Source organism: Vitis vinifera, chromosome 11 (genome assembly GCF_030704535.1).
Source record: "Vitis vinifera cultivar Pinot Noir 40024 chromosome 11, ASM3070453v1".
NCBI lineage: Eukaryota > Viridiplantae > Streptophyta > Magnoliopsida > Vitales > Vitaceae > Vitis > Vitis vinifera.
In genome coordinates, this window is record NC_081815.1 from 1,562,870 (window position 1) to 1,577,557 (window position 14,688).

Genomic DNA, 14,688 nt, shown 5'->3' on the forward strand with positions numbered 1-14,688 from the left:
ATAATAATAATAATATATAATAAATGATTAATAAACAAATTAATATCAAATGAAGAAATTTAACTTATCATGGTTTTAACTTTTTTTAGTTAAAATGTCTAATATATTTAATTAAAAAAGATAAAAAATTTGCTATTATAATATTTTGGGAGAATTACCTAAAAGGGTGGGTTAGAAAAAATAATGACTATGAAGGCTCACTTTTTTAGAAGACAATTTTACGCTTGAATATGTTTTCTATATTATTTATAAATAAATTAAAATTATCAATTATGTGGGGCCTATACATGATGATAAGTATTGGTTGATAAATGATGTAGGGCTCATACATGATGATAAGTACAGGTTGATAGGCAATCAATGGTACATTTATTAGCTTGAAAAAATTGTTCTCACTTTTGAACTATTAACTGTTTAAAATTTTGCTATTTTTTTTTATTAAAAAAAATTGAGATTTTTTAAAGAACCCTATAAAAAAAAATTTAATATCTCATAAATAAAAACTATATCCTAAAGTTATTATATCATTTTATATATAAAACATACAATTAAAAACTTTATTATCATAATATAATAAATAATTAATTTTGATGAGTACTCATCAATTGAATAATATATAAATATTCAATTGACTAACACACACCTATTAAATGGAATAACTCATAATTATTCATTGGGTAATATAGCACGTGAAAAAAATAAATAAAAATAAATTAAATTATGTTGTAATATATTGTAATGATAGTGTATTTATATTGTAGGTATAATGCATTTATGTGGTACTTATATTTCATTATAAAAGTAATAATTCTAAAAATGTTTATTCATATCCTATTGGTATTAACACATCGTATTAATATATTAACAACATTTATTTAAAATTATTTAATAATTTTTGTATATATATATAAACTATGTGAATTCAAATTAGTATTTCATTTGATTTCATAAATTATTTATGATATAGGTATGATCATACAAAATTACTATTTTTATAAAAAAAAATTAATAAATTTCTTAATTAGGTTTTATTGTAATGTAAATGTATTTATATTGTAATTATAACATATTTTTGTTGTGCCTGTATTTTATAATAAAAGTAATAATCTTGAGGATCACCTTTTATACCTTATTAATATTCAACATATCAAATATATTAACATCATCAACGGGATGCATTGAGAAAAAAATTTATATGAAAATTAAAATAAAAAAACACTATGCAAAGGAAAAAAAATCATATAATTTTTTAAAATTATTTTATTATAAAAATAAAAAATGATTAAACATTCTCTATCATTTTCTTATTCTTTTTAGAGAATTTGAATGAAAAATTAAACATTTTATCTTCCTTAAATTTAATAAAAAACATAATTTATCAATTTAAAATTAATATGTATATATATATATATATATATATGAAAAAATCATCATTTTTATTATATAATTATAAAACTTATTTTTTCTTCATAAAATTAAAAATTAGAATAAAAATAAAAAGGTAAAAAAACAATAAATGATATTTTGAAAATATTTTTTAAAAGTATTTTTGTTTTAAATAGTAAATTTAAATAACAAATTATATATAATTGTAAGGGTTAAACCCAAAATTTTGATTTAAAATTTAAATATCAATAATTACAATAAATGTAGGACCCATGTACCATAAATGTATTGACAAATCAAGTGAAGTGCTTTAAATGCTTTGAATTTTAAAAGTTTTAGTTAAATGATAGTTTTGGTATATTAAACATATTAAAGTCATCCTCAATAATTATTAAAATATACCACCCTTTCTAGTAATTATTCTGCCCAATCCACCTTTTTGGGTAATTCTCCCTAATATTTTGCCTTGATAATAATTTTAATTTTTTGCTTATATAAAATAAAAATAAAATATATTTTAAATTAAAAATTGTATTTAATCATTTATGTTAATTTTCTCTTGATTTTATTAAATTTTTTAAAAAAATTATACTAAAAAAACAACATAACCATTTTCATGGTACTTTTAACACACTTTAGTGTTAATTTTTTCATAAAAGAGTGGTACCTTTTTCCAAAAGTTATATTTATCAATATGTAATTTAAGTATGCAAAAATTTTAATTTTTAATAAAATTAAGAAAAATTAATATAAATAATTAAATATATTTTTTCATGAAAATATATTATATTTTTATTTTATATAAATAAAAAATAAATTTTTTTAATAAAGCAAAATATTAGAATCACATTCGAGTTTTTATCTTCTATAATTAAAAATATCAAACATTTTAGCTAATAAAAAAATAAAATAAAACTATTGTCAAGTTAAGTTCATAAGCAGAAAGCTAAAACTATAATCATCAATTGTGATTTTCATATCAAATTTTAAAATTAGAAAAATGATATGACAATATAATAAGATTTATAAAATAAATAAATATTTTATTTAATAAAATTATATAAATTTTGATGTCTTAACTCTCTTAAATTTATTCATCATGTATTTATTTTTATTAATTATTTATTATATATTATTATTTTAAAGGTTGATTATTTTATGTTTTGATGATTATTTTTCTTAAAATACATATCATTTGAAAATAAAAAACAAAACATATCCTTTGAAAAATCGAAAGTAAAAGTTAAAAAAAAAAATGTAATTTTTCTTAAATGGGGATGATTACATGATTTCCCCCTTTAATTTAGAGGGAATCACGTTATTAATGGGCAAAGGCAAGGTCAGAATTGTCATCATTTCTCTCACCAAAATTATATATAAATTCAACTCATAATTTTCCGTCTACAGTTTTTCTGCTCCGATGTCGGCCACCAACTTGTGGCGGTGGAAAATTTTTCACCTTTGTGAATTTTCTAAATTCAAGTGTTTGATTAGAATTTTCAAACATAAATCTTAATTTAAAAAAAATATAATTACTAAGCAAAGTAAGAAAAAATATAAATAATTTTTTAATTACATTATAATATTCTATATAAAAAATTATTTAAATTGAATGTGATCTCATCCCATTCAATCATAGCTATTGAGGAGTTATTTTCTATAATAAAATAAAACCTTAGTCGGTTTCTCATCCAATTAAGTGTCACTAATAATTAATTTGAAATGTCTTGGATTGAATAATGGACTAATTAAATAATTTCAAATGTCTTGAGTTGTCTAATTACTAAAAAAAATGATATTAAATGAGGTCGCTATCGAGGCATGCTTTCCATCCCATGGGCCATGTTGTTGTGCTACGCTTTCATATTCATAAAGGTTAAAAATCATCTGTCGCACCATCCTACGACACACACACGACTCTTTACATCACATTCTTCTTTCAGCCATTAACTCCGTCTCTCCTTCCTCGTCTCTTACCAATTCAAATCTCTATTTGGTTCTTTCTATAATTTCGTTTATTTTTTTTTTCATTTTTTTTTGTTATGAACACTGCATCTTTCTTCTCTGTAGAATTCTAGAATTCTCTTTTCATGGCGATCTGCAACTCGCCTGTCAGTGTGACCACGTCGTCATCAAGCTCTCACGCCGATTCAGATCTCGACTTTTCCATTCGGAAGAGGTTCGGCGGGAAGGGGAAGGCCGTGGCGGATTCGTCGCTGGAGACGGAGACGGAGGCGGCGGCGGCGGCGGTGCTCGAAGCAGAGAAGTCGGTGGGCGAGGTGGGGAGTGGCGGTGATCGAGGGGAATCGGGGAGTCAGGTGGTGAGGAATGGGGAGAACGGAGTGGCTGAGGTTGCCGCGAAATTCGCGTACCGGCCGTGTGCGCCGGCTCACCGGAAAGTGAAGGAAAGTCCTCTCAGTTCTGACGCCATTTTCAGACAGGTTGGTGAATGTGTGGTTCGAATTCATACTTTTTCTGGTGTGCGCGCGCACTTGAATTTGATTTTCTTTTGAGATCAGATTTTGCCACGTATTTTGCTAAATTGTTTGCTTCAAGCTTTTTCGGTTAAATGTCAGTGGACCTTGCTTTGAGTTTGTTCATGAATAATTGGTGCATGCGATATCTGACCATTGCTAATGGGGAATTGCGTTAGCCTTTACTTTGAGTTGTGTCCTGTGTACTGTCTTCTATTTGTTCCAGGACTGGACTGAAGACTCGTTGTTATGCCGAGGACGGTCTGTATTTTTTAGGTTTTTAAATTAGGTGTTTGTTAGTGTCAATTGGAGTCATGAGAAGAGTTGATTTCATGTTGGAAGACATGGCATTTGAATAAGCACACTGTGGAACTGCGTAAATTCTTGCTCAAAAGAACCTTCTTTAAAAAATAATAATAAATAAATAAAAAATGATCCTCTTCCAGTACTCCTTTTAATTTTCTTATTTGAGCATTTATTTTGCTACTGGGTATTTGAAAGCACACCTGTTGCAGTGGTCTGTTATCTATTTCTTTTGGAAAGTCTGTCAATCATCAGACTACTTGTTCTTGTTTGCAGTGTAAAACCTGTTACTCTCATATGCGCTTTTGTATGCCTCCGCAAAGTGTATTTTTATTTTAAAAAAAGTTTTGTGAAGGGGGAATAACAGTTGGTCCGGAGGGTTTGACATCTCAATGAAAGCACACCCTTATAGAAAAATATTTATTAAAAAATAAAAAAATATAAAAAGAGGAAAAACAACTGTCGGATGTCTGGTATCCGATGTGCGTTACAATTGTGTAGTGTTAATAGATGTCTCACAGTGCTGTGGGCAAAATTGTTTGCAAAAGGAGCCATGGCATCTCAAGTTCTTAAGAACTATTTCTTGTTTGAAACTTGTTGCACTTCAGCATTGCAATGCTAACCATCAGTGGACATTTCATGTCAGAGTCATGCGGGTCTCTTCAACCTCTGTATAGTAGTGCTTGTAGCTGTAAACAGCCGGCTTATCATTGAGAATCTTATGAAGGTTTGTCACCCTCCATCTAATACGATCAATCCAGTTGGATGGTGATTTCTATAATTTAATGCATGTATTTCTTGTTTTTTATAGCTGACTCTTAAATTTCATTTTAAATCTTGACACATCATTTCTTAAAAATAATTTTGAGCCTACAGCTATAGGCAGCTTATCTCTCATTGTTGTTGCAGTATGGTTGGTTAATCAGGGCTGGTTTTTGGTTTAGTTCAAAATCATTGAGAGATTGGCCACTCTTTATGTGCTGGTAATGTTTCCTAAACGCTTCCCTTTTATTCTATTTGTGAAAGAATCAATCGTGATGTGTATCTTATTTGAAATAAATCTAGTCCACCTATTAATTGACACAGAATACCTTTTATTTTCTGGTCTCTCATGCAGTTTAACCCTCCCAATCTTTCCACTTGCTGCTTTTGTGGTTGAAAAGTTGGCTCAACAAAAGTATATCTCTGAGCAGGTAGGTGATTCATATACAAATTATTTTATCCCCCTTTTTTGTTGACTGCTCTAGTTTATACATGAGGTGGATGACTGCAATTTGTGGTTTGCTACATTTTATAGCAAAGTATTGTTAATACCCTTTTCCCCCTTGAAACATGTACTGCCACCAAATAATGGACCTGTGTGAAAATGTTACTGTATGGTTTGTACTGATAAAAATGTTCCCTTTCTTGTTAATTATAATCTCGTGGGACACTGGACATCATCTCAGGTCTGCCTGGAGCACTCCTTGCCCTGCGTAATCCACAAATCAAAATTTGCACATGTACAAGAATTCTATCCGAGTAACAGCATTTGTAAAAATATGAAGGGAAAAGGAACTTGTTAAAGTGATCTTAGGTGATGAAACTAATGAGCATAGTTATTGTGCATTCGTAACACCAGAAAAATAAATTAAGTCTTCATGGCAGATTAAAATGTAATCTAATAGAAATGAATCAGTTTTGTTTCTAATAAAAAAATTTGGGTCACTATTGTATTCTGTGGTAACAACTACCTGACCTTCAATTTCATTGAGCGCGCGCATGTGTGGATAAATTTTGTATTGAATTACCACATTTTGTTGAGAACTTCTAAAACTTTCCATGTTTAATTCTAAAGGGTTAGGATATCTTATCCGATGTTTCTTTAATCTTAAACTTGTACATGTTTTATAAGCATCTCATAATGAATATACATTTTCAACTTGTAGCTTTTCTTGTTTAAATAAATTAATGCTATGAAACTACATTGGATATGATACATGAGCTCAGTACCCTGTGTACCAGTGGGATTTCTAAGGTTGTTCATGATAGGCATGATGCATTGGTTATCTCCACAATAATAGCATTCTATATCAAGTCTTTAAACTGCAATGAATAGCTAACTTCCAATCTAATGATGCAGGTTGTTGTCTCTCTTCACATCATAATTACTACAGCTGCAGTTTTGTTTCCAGTTTTGGTGATTCTAAGGTTAGATTTGTTCTTTTCTTTTAGATCACACTCATATTTTAGTTCCCTGTTTCCTAATTTTAATTTGCTTATTCCAATTGCATTCAGGAGGGTATGAAATTTGAATCATGCCCGAGAATTAGGTTGGTGGTTTTGATTCAGATGCTCAATTCTGTGTCAAACCCAAAAGAAAGCCTTTTTCTGATGGGTAAATGTTTGTCCTTATTGGACTGAAAACTGGAACCTACCACAAACCTTCCCCGGCCCTTTACCACATGAACTAAGCCTCAGGGGCCAAACCCAAAAGATTAGCTTGCAACTGAATCCTAATTGCGTGTCAATTAAAAATTTAGTAACTTTAACCACAAACTCAAAGAAAGTTGTATAAGAAGTAGAATCCAACAAGAGATATAGGATCTCAAGCTCTTTCCTATCCTTGTCTATACAACTGATAAACTGATACAAATATTCTATGATATGCCTTATGGTAGCTATCCCTGTCTTTTTTTTGGGTTTCTTCTACCACCAAGATTTCTACAACAATCAAGCATGGTTCTTGTGTACCGTTTTGGCTCTGGTAGCAACTGATGAATCAGGAGCTGATATACTGACAGTATATATTGATCTCCTTCAAACATTTGTTCTTAGAACTATATTATGCATATCTGCCAGACAACAGTTTCCTTCTGGAATCTTTTATCATAGTATTGATGCAGCCGAAAGCATCAGAAGTACTAGAAGGAAAAAGAAAGAGAAAACTATGTTCTCTATCAAAGCCTAAGTTCCTGAATTATATAGTGGGTTACTGGCTTGGTAATTTAAGAAAACCCAAAAGTTGTTTTAGAACTTAAAAACCAAAGGCTTCCTTCATTAACAAGAAGTCCGTGTCAGTGCTGCTATGGCACCTATTTATAAGCGAAAGCTCTAAAACCCTATAGATCACCTTATTCCTGCATCCTCTTGGAATGTAATTGAGAATGCAGCATGATATTTGAACAATTTTGGAGATCATAAGAGCTCAAAAGTGATAGTGGCTTCAAAATGACAGTGGATGAGATGACAGTGCTTAATGATACCATTGAAAAGAAATAGTCAATTCACCTTCAGTTGTGACAAATAGACCATCTGTTGAGGTAGATTAGCCATGTAACTTGACCTGTTGTAATGCATTCTCCTTTGTTAAAGATACGAAAAAAAGTGGTAGAACATGATTTATTTACTATATGGTTCTAAATTGTGCAGGTGTGATTCAGCTGTTCTCTCTGGTGTCACACTAATGCTCTTTGCTTGCATTGTGTGGTTAAAATTGGTATCTTTTGCACATACAAATTATGACATGAGAGCAGTTGCCAAGTTAATTGATAAGGTATGAGATTTCTGTCCCTCAGTATCTGTATTTTGAAAGAAAATGAAGTTATTTGTTATACTAATGGTATTATCTTTATTAATAAACAAAAAATTAGCAGAGAAAAGGGGTTGAAAAGTTGGAAACAGATTTTTCCTAAAAGCCTCTGTCAGCTTCTTTTGATGAAACTCATAGATTTTGCCAATGAAATCATTTCTTACCTTTGTTTTTTAACAAGAGAAAGCAAGATGGTTTTATAATCATCAGATGCATCTTAGTTCTCTATCAATAACTTCTCATGGAAATTTTGTTTTCTTTATTTGAATTAAAAAACAGTTGGTGTCTCTCTTTCCACATATGCACACACACAAACAGATAAATGATTAATCTTCTGCAATCATCTTTTCTGATGAGTAGCTGAATAAATACTTGTTTCCTCATTTCATAAAATCATTCTTGTGATGTTAGGGGGATGACTTGTCCACTTCATTGAATATGGATTACCCTTATGATGTCAACTTCAAGAGTTTGGCATACTTCATGGTTGCCCCCACGCTATGTTACCAGGTAACTGCGCTTCAACCAATAAACCCTGGAGGTTTTCATCTACTAATGCATATCTAAACATTATGAGCACACTAAAGTTCAACTAGGATGTGTTAGTGCACCTATTTTGCAATCTCTGCATTGGTTTCATTTTTATATATGCATACAGGGTATTTAGCTGATTCTTGATTCAAAGATTGTGTGAAATATCTTTATTTATATACTGTAGTAAGTCTACAAATTCATTTTATTGTAATTATGGAGATGGATAGGGCTGATTTTGTTACTTGATTCATTGCAAAAGATAATCTTTTGGGGTCAATGCATTATTATTCATGAACTACAGATGCTAGGAGTTCCTATCTCTACTGTCTATCCAGAGCTTCTTTTTAGGGAAATGCAAGCATCACAGGCATGAAGTCCCAGTCACAGAGGAAAATGTGCTAACATTGACCATGAAGAACAGAGAAAAATATGAGAGCACACTAGATTCTGGATCCTATCAATTTTAGGCTCACCAAGGAGTCATAACAAGTCCATTGAAGCAGTGAATGTCGTGTCTATAACGAACAGAATCATTCCAAATGGAATTGAAAGTGCATATTACAGAATTGTTTATTGTTGGCTGCATCTTGAAATTTGACTGCAATTCCCTTAAAAGAAATCTTTAAAATTCTGGACCTGGAGCCCCTAAGCTTAACCCAAGATTCTTCCAAGGTTTCAAGGTTGCTTCCTGCCTAATCATATCTTTTAGCTTTGCCTATTAGAAAGGGATTCTCTGTTGCCCTCTATAAATCATTCAAAATCCTTACCAAGTTCTCAGCTTATCTTAGTTGCAATTTCTTATCCTTATGTGGGTGTTATATCGTTTCGTTTTTCTTTATCAAATGCATATCCTTTTTTTCTTTTTTCATTTTTATCAAATGCTTGAAACTGTTTTCCAACTTCATTTGCTAGTTTATGGCATATATCCTCCACAAATCACATACCTACCTCCTTTTCAAAAATAATAAAATAATGAATTGAATATGCCGTCTTTCTTTTTCATTTTCCCCTCTAATGACCATAGTTGTATTTTAATTCTAATGTGCTGGGCATAGGATCTGCAACATAAAATATTTTGTGATTCTTCTACTATAGATTTGGGATGCACATATATGCATGCATATGAATCTAGTTGTACTGTGACCATCTCATGAGGACTTAAGAGATCTTCATTTTAGTCTGCCTTCTTTTTTTGGTGGGGATAGGGTCTGGGGGGTTGTAGTTCATGTCTTGAATATTGCAAACTTGAATGTGATGTTTGTCATGTTTTTGCAATATTGGTGCACTTTGTTTTAATCATTCTGAAGTTACTGATGCAAAGAAGCATGGAGGTATATCTCAGGTTGATGCAATGTTTTAGACAATGTTGCTGCACACTATTTTCCTTGATATGAAGCCTGTTTAAATGCCAATTTACCATCTTGGCAGCTTTACTGAAAAATTATAAGTTTCATTTACACCAGGTTCTATATATTTTTATCAAGTAACAATTTCAAATTTTTGTATTAAAAGTATCCTTAATAAATTGGTATTTGCTGTCTACAAACTTAGTTTTTTTTTCCTCTCTGAACTGCTTTTGATATATGTGACTAGTTGTTTGTGTTATGTTCCTTCTCTTACTTGTCTTAAGCTTGCAGTTACTACATTATAATTAGTGGTTCACTCACTTTTAGTCACCTGACTTCGCATATCAAATTATTGTTTTTTTTTTTCTTTATGCCTTATCCAGAATAAAAAAGGATGATTGAATTCAGTTGTATATTTCACTGGTCTCTTAAAATATGGAGTTTATAGTTATTATGCCTTATTTATTGAATGTGTTCTTTTATCTTCATATTGATGTATTCTCATTTATAGCCAAGCTATCCTCGCAGCACATGCATTCGGAAGGGTTGGGTCTTTCGCCAATTTGTCAAGTTGGCAATATTTACAGGTGTTATGGGATTTATAATAGAACAGGTAAGCTTCTTTTCACATACGTTTCCGAGCTATTTCTTTTTTTTCTTCAGAAAATTGATGAAGGTATTCTAACATGGTCTTTTTGACATTATTTTGCAGTATATTAATCCAATTGTTCAGAATTCTCAGCACCCTTTGAAGGGGAATTTTTTTTATGCATTGGAGAGGATTTTGAAGCTTTCTGTTCCAAATTTATATGTGTGGCTCTGCATGTTCTACTGCTTTTTCCACCTCTGGTGAGTCCAATCTTCCCAATTTTTAGTGAAGGTTTTTTCCCTTTTTTTTTTTTTTCCTCTTTCCAGAAATTGACAAATATGTTTTTTTTTTTTTTTTTTTCTGGGTCCTCCACCATTAACATGAGGTAGATTTTTGTAGTAGTATGTACAGCACGACCTTTTCATCTCAGTATTAGTATATTTGTAGATATACCTTAGTTCTACAATGCACCATGCATAGTAGTTCTAGTTATTGACAGGTTTGAGTAGTGTTTCATATTATCTTCTTTTTAAAAATTATTTCTGCTAGACAATCACCTTAATCCCACTCCCTCAGCAAAGAGAATGAAAATTCTATATTTCTTGGTGTGAATCAGTTTTTCTTTAGCTATTATTGATCATATGAGGACTGCTTTCAGCTTTTTTTTATGGAGGTTGACCTATTTGTGCACATGCACACATGCGCGTCTTGTTTATAAAAATATAAACAGAGTTTACCAATTCTATTATCTTTCATTTGTCTGAATCATATTACTAAGACATATCATACTTAGATGCAGTGTTGCAATTATATAGGTTAAATATACTTGCTGAGCTTCTTCGTTTTGGGGACCGTGAGTTCTATAAAGATTGGTGGAATGCAAAAACAGTTGAGGAGGTAGGTTTTTTATTTTCTGTGAAGTGTTTTCCTTAAGTTGTGTTTCAAGCCATCCATTTCTAACTTCTGCTTGACTATTATTTGTGTTTGTTGTATGCATTTCCTGGTTCTACGGATCAGTATTGGAGAATGTGGAATATGGTATGTCACTTGCCTCAAGTTTCAGTTTTCGTTTGTGGCTGTCGCTTCAATATGTGTAGCCTATTGCTTTAGGTTTTGTCTTCTTGGTATTGTAGTCACATTTTATGTTCCTCTAGATAGATTATAAAATGTATCATTAAATGCCTAGATTGGCTTTTCTTGTTTCAATTGTACAAGATTCTGAGGTTGATGTAAAAGATTTAACTCTAATTGGTCTAGCCTTATCACTGTTAATCTGCTTTGACTTGATGGTTCTATTTTTCATAACTTGCTGGCTGAGTGAATGTAGAGGGATGTGGGACCACTCATCTGTAGTGTGCTTTTTTCATTGTTCTCTTTTTGGCTTTGTTGGAATCAAATTTAATGACAATGGCTGCATCACTTTTCAAACTTATTGACTATTTCTGAATGATAACAAATTCAAAACCCCAACTTTTGGAAAAAGAAAAGGAAAATAAAACAAAGAATCGTAGTTGGTAAAGCACAATATTGTTATTGTTATGATTATAATTTTTATTTTCATTAGAGTTGGTAAAGCATGTTTCTGATGCTATTCTTATTGATTACAGCCTGTTCATAAATGGATGGTTCGCCATCTCTATTTTCCATGTCTACGGAATGGGATATCTAAGGTAGTCAGCTTTTCTGTTTAGACTTAAATAACTCTTTGGTTTTCATGAATCTCTCTCTCACCTTGATCTACTTTTACCATCGTTAATTTTTTATGGCTTTTTAAAATTCTGCCTTAATTTTTTCCATTTGCTTTTGATTCAGGGAGTTTCTGTGGTGATTGCCTTTGCCATATCTGCCATATTCCATGAGGTTCGTTGTTCAATTCTACTTTTTATTGGATAATGATATTCTCCTTTCCCCATTTTTGTAACATTTTATATTCAGCACCTAATTTTGTTATGGTTTTTTCTATTACAATCATGTTAAATGCTCATGTTCTGTTTGCTCATCAGCATCCCACAGGGAAATGAATAAGGAAGTTCTCTGTTTAAGTCTTAGTGGTCTACATATATTTGTTGCCTTCCATTTTATGTTTTTCCAATAGATTGATTTATTGATGTGGGCATGCGATTTTGTTCTACAGCTATGCATTGCTGTACCTTGTCACATGTTTAAGCTTTGGGCTTTCATTGGAATTATGTTCCAGGTAACCTTGTTCTAGCGATATTTCTGTCTATTATTGTTCTTGTACAATAAAATTAGAGGAAAAAAATATTTTTCTTCATGAGTTCTGACCGGTAAAAAGTGCCTTGGAACTCTTTTCTTTTAAGGATAGTGCTACTTTTGTATGCAATTTGCAATAGAAGAGAGAGAGAGAGAGAGAAATGAAGGAAATGAGTTTGCACTCTGGCTTGCATTAGTTTATTGAAAATTGGTGCTTGACAAGAAACTGATGAGAATTGTTGTTTTGGTTTGCACTCAGGTTCCCTTGGTTTTGGTCACAAATTACTTGCAAAATAAGTTCAGAAATTCTATGGTAAGTCTTCATTTCATATATCGAGGACTAATTCCGACTTTATATGAATTTCTAGTTTAGAACTCTGTTTGTGTGTGGATAGGTGTGGGGTTGGGTGTGTGGTATCAGGCTATCAGCAATAGTCTGCTGGGAACCTAGAACATCCAAGCCTTCTAATGATGGCCTACCCATGGGGCTTCATTGAAGTTCCTTCAAATACTCTTAGTAACCTTCTACAGTCCATGCCTTTGTGTGGAATAATATCAAATGACACCAGCCAGATAACCTCTAATCCAAACTATAAATAGGTATTATGTCAGGAACCAAATCTGTACTGTGAATTATACTCAGAAACATATAATTGAATTATCACCTTTATTTTACAGTTCCATACACTACCCAATAGATTTCAGTTTCACCTATCAAAAAACTGCAAGTCTAGTTTCAGTTCTCCTCATCAGAGCTCTAAAATCATATTATATTTTCAATGCCAGGTGGGAAATATGATCTTCTGGCTGTTTTTCAGCATTCTTGGTCAGCCAATGTGTGTGCTTCTATATTACCATGACTTGATGAATCGAAAAGAGACAACTGAATCAAGCCTCTGAATTCAACTCCTCCTAAAGCATCTTGCTGGTTTGGCCGCGACACTTATGGAGAACTTATATAGCCCTACATGTCCCTGATCCAGTGCCATTGTTTTCTCAAGAGTAACTTAACTCTGTCCTGCTGCATCACCCAATTTGGATAGCCTCTTGCAGTTTTCACATGTCATTGCATGTATTTTTCTTGTTGAGCAGAGAACTTAGAATCAACGTGCAAATTTTGATACATCCAATTGGTGGACAGAATATCTGTGGTGGTAATTTGCAAATGAGTCATGCTCAGTGCTATTATGGTTTTGGCCGACTCCGGCAAGATGATTAGGGTTTGCAAGGGAAGTTGAAGTTCTACACTTCTTCATAATTGTTAATATATGCCGTGGAATTTCTTTTGCTCGATTCATGTTTGATGAAATGGGCGAGCAAATACCTTTCTTATTTTAGGAAAACGTGTCTCTATCAAATCCAGAGATTACAATTCACCTTCTGGAAAGTGGGCTTGTATCTTCTTTTTCTTGTATATGACCATTGGGGAAAAGAATCACAGAATCTCTTTTTCAAAATAATAGATAAATGAAGAGAGAGAGAGAGAGAGAGAGAGAGAGTGGATTTTATGGGAATTAATGGAAATAGTGATAATATCTGATTAAAATTTTGGCAAGCAATATTTATGAGATAAAAATTAATCAATGTGGTTAGAGGATACATGAGGAAGACAATCTTGTTGGATACCATGACATGGAATTTTCATAAGATTAATCGTAGGTATGGTCATATCATACTTAGCTCTTTCGACTTATTTCCATTGCCTCTCCATGAATGAGAAACTCCATTGATATTTAATATAAACATTTAGTAAATTTACAAACATAAGAATAAATAGATTTGTAATTAGAATGAGTTTTTTTATATGGCATTATTGAAGTTATCTCATTTTCAAATTGATTAAACCCGTTGATAATACGATCTAATTTGGCAAAGACGACGTATGGATGGTCTAACTATATTGAGGTCAATACTAACTCTTTTGTATTGGAACCTTGGATTGAGATGGTATGACAAATTTAAATATATAATAATGAGAAAATTATCATTATTCAATTTATAAAATATCAAGATTTGTAGTAATTATTAACTTTATAGTAAATAAAATCACACTCTACATAGAGTGGATGACCAAATGTTTTATCCCATTATTCATCTATGATGTTTTGAATTCAATGTGTGCCATTTATAGCCCAAGTTAGCTTGTATACAAAGGGCATTCCAATAACAACTTCTAAATGCTTGATTTGAAGAACCATACAAAGTGGCTCGTAAATTATCACAATGTTTGCCATTTCATCCCCAAAAAAGTAGTCAAACATTTTTTCCCAA

At 31.6% G+C, this 14,688-nt stretch overlaps 1 protein-coding gene across 2 annotated transcripts; it reads left to right on the forward strand.

Annotated features, from left to right (window-relative positions):
* Positions 1-3,288: 3,288 nt before the first annotated feature.
* Positions 3,289-13,860, forward strand: LOC100266364 (diacylglycerol O-acyltransferase 1A). 2 transcript variants are annotated; one of them, XM_019223167.2, is made up of 17 exons: positions 3,289-3,354; positions 3,457-3,827; positions 4,810-4,890; positions 5,073-5,146; positions 5,281-5,356; positions 6,286-6,353; positions 7,575-7,698; positions 8,146-8,244; positions 10,126-10,227; positions 10,327-10,463; positions 11,019-11,100; positions 11,221-11,241; positions 11,811-11,873; positions 12,016-12,063; positions 12,338-12,400; positions 12,677-12,730; positions 13,204-13,860. In XM_019223167.2, exons 2-17 carry the CDS (start codon positions 3,477-3,479, stop codon positions 13,315-13,317), a joined length of 1,557 nt encoding a protein of 518 aa, XP_019078712.1. In that variant the 5' UTR covers positions 3,289-3,354; positions 3,457-3,476; the 3' UTR covers positions 13,318-13,860. The 2 variants fall into 2 exon arrangements, with proteins under 2 accessions (XP_019078712.1, XP_002279345.1); XM_002279309.4 differs by having other exon boundaries at positions 3,289-3,827.
* Positions 13,861-14,688: the final 828 nt, after the last annotated feature.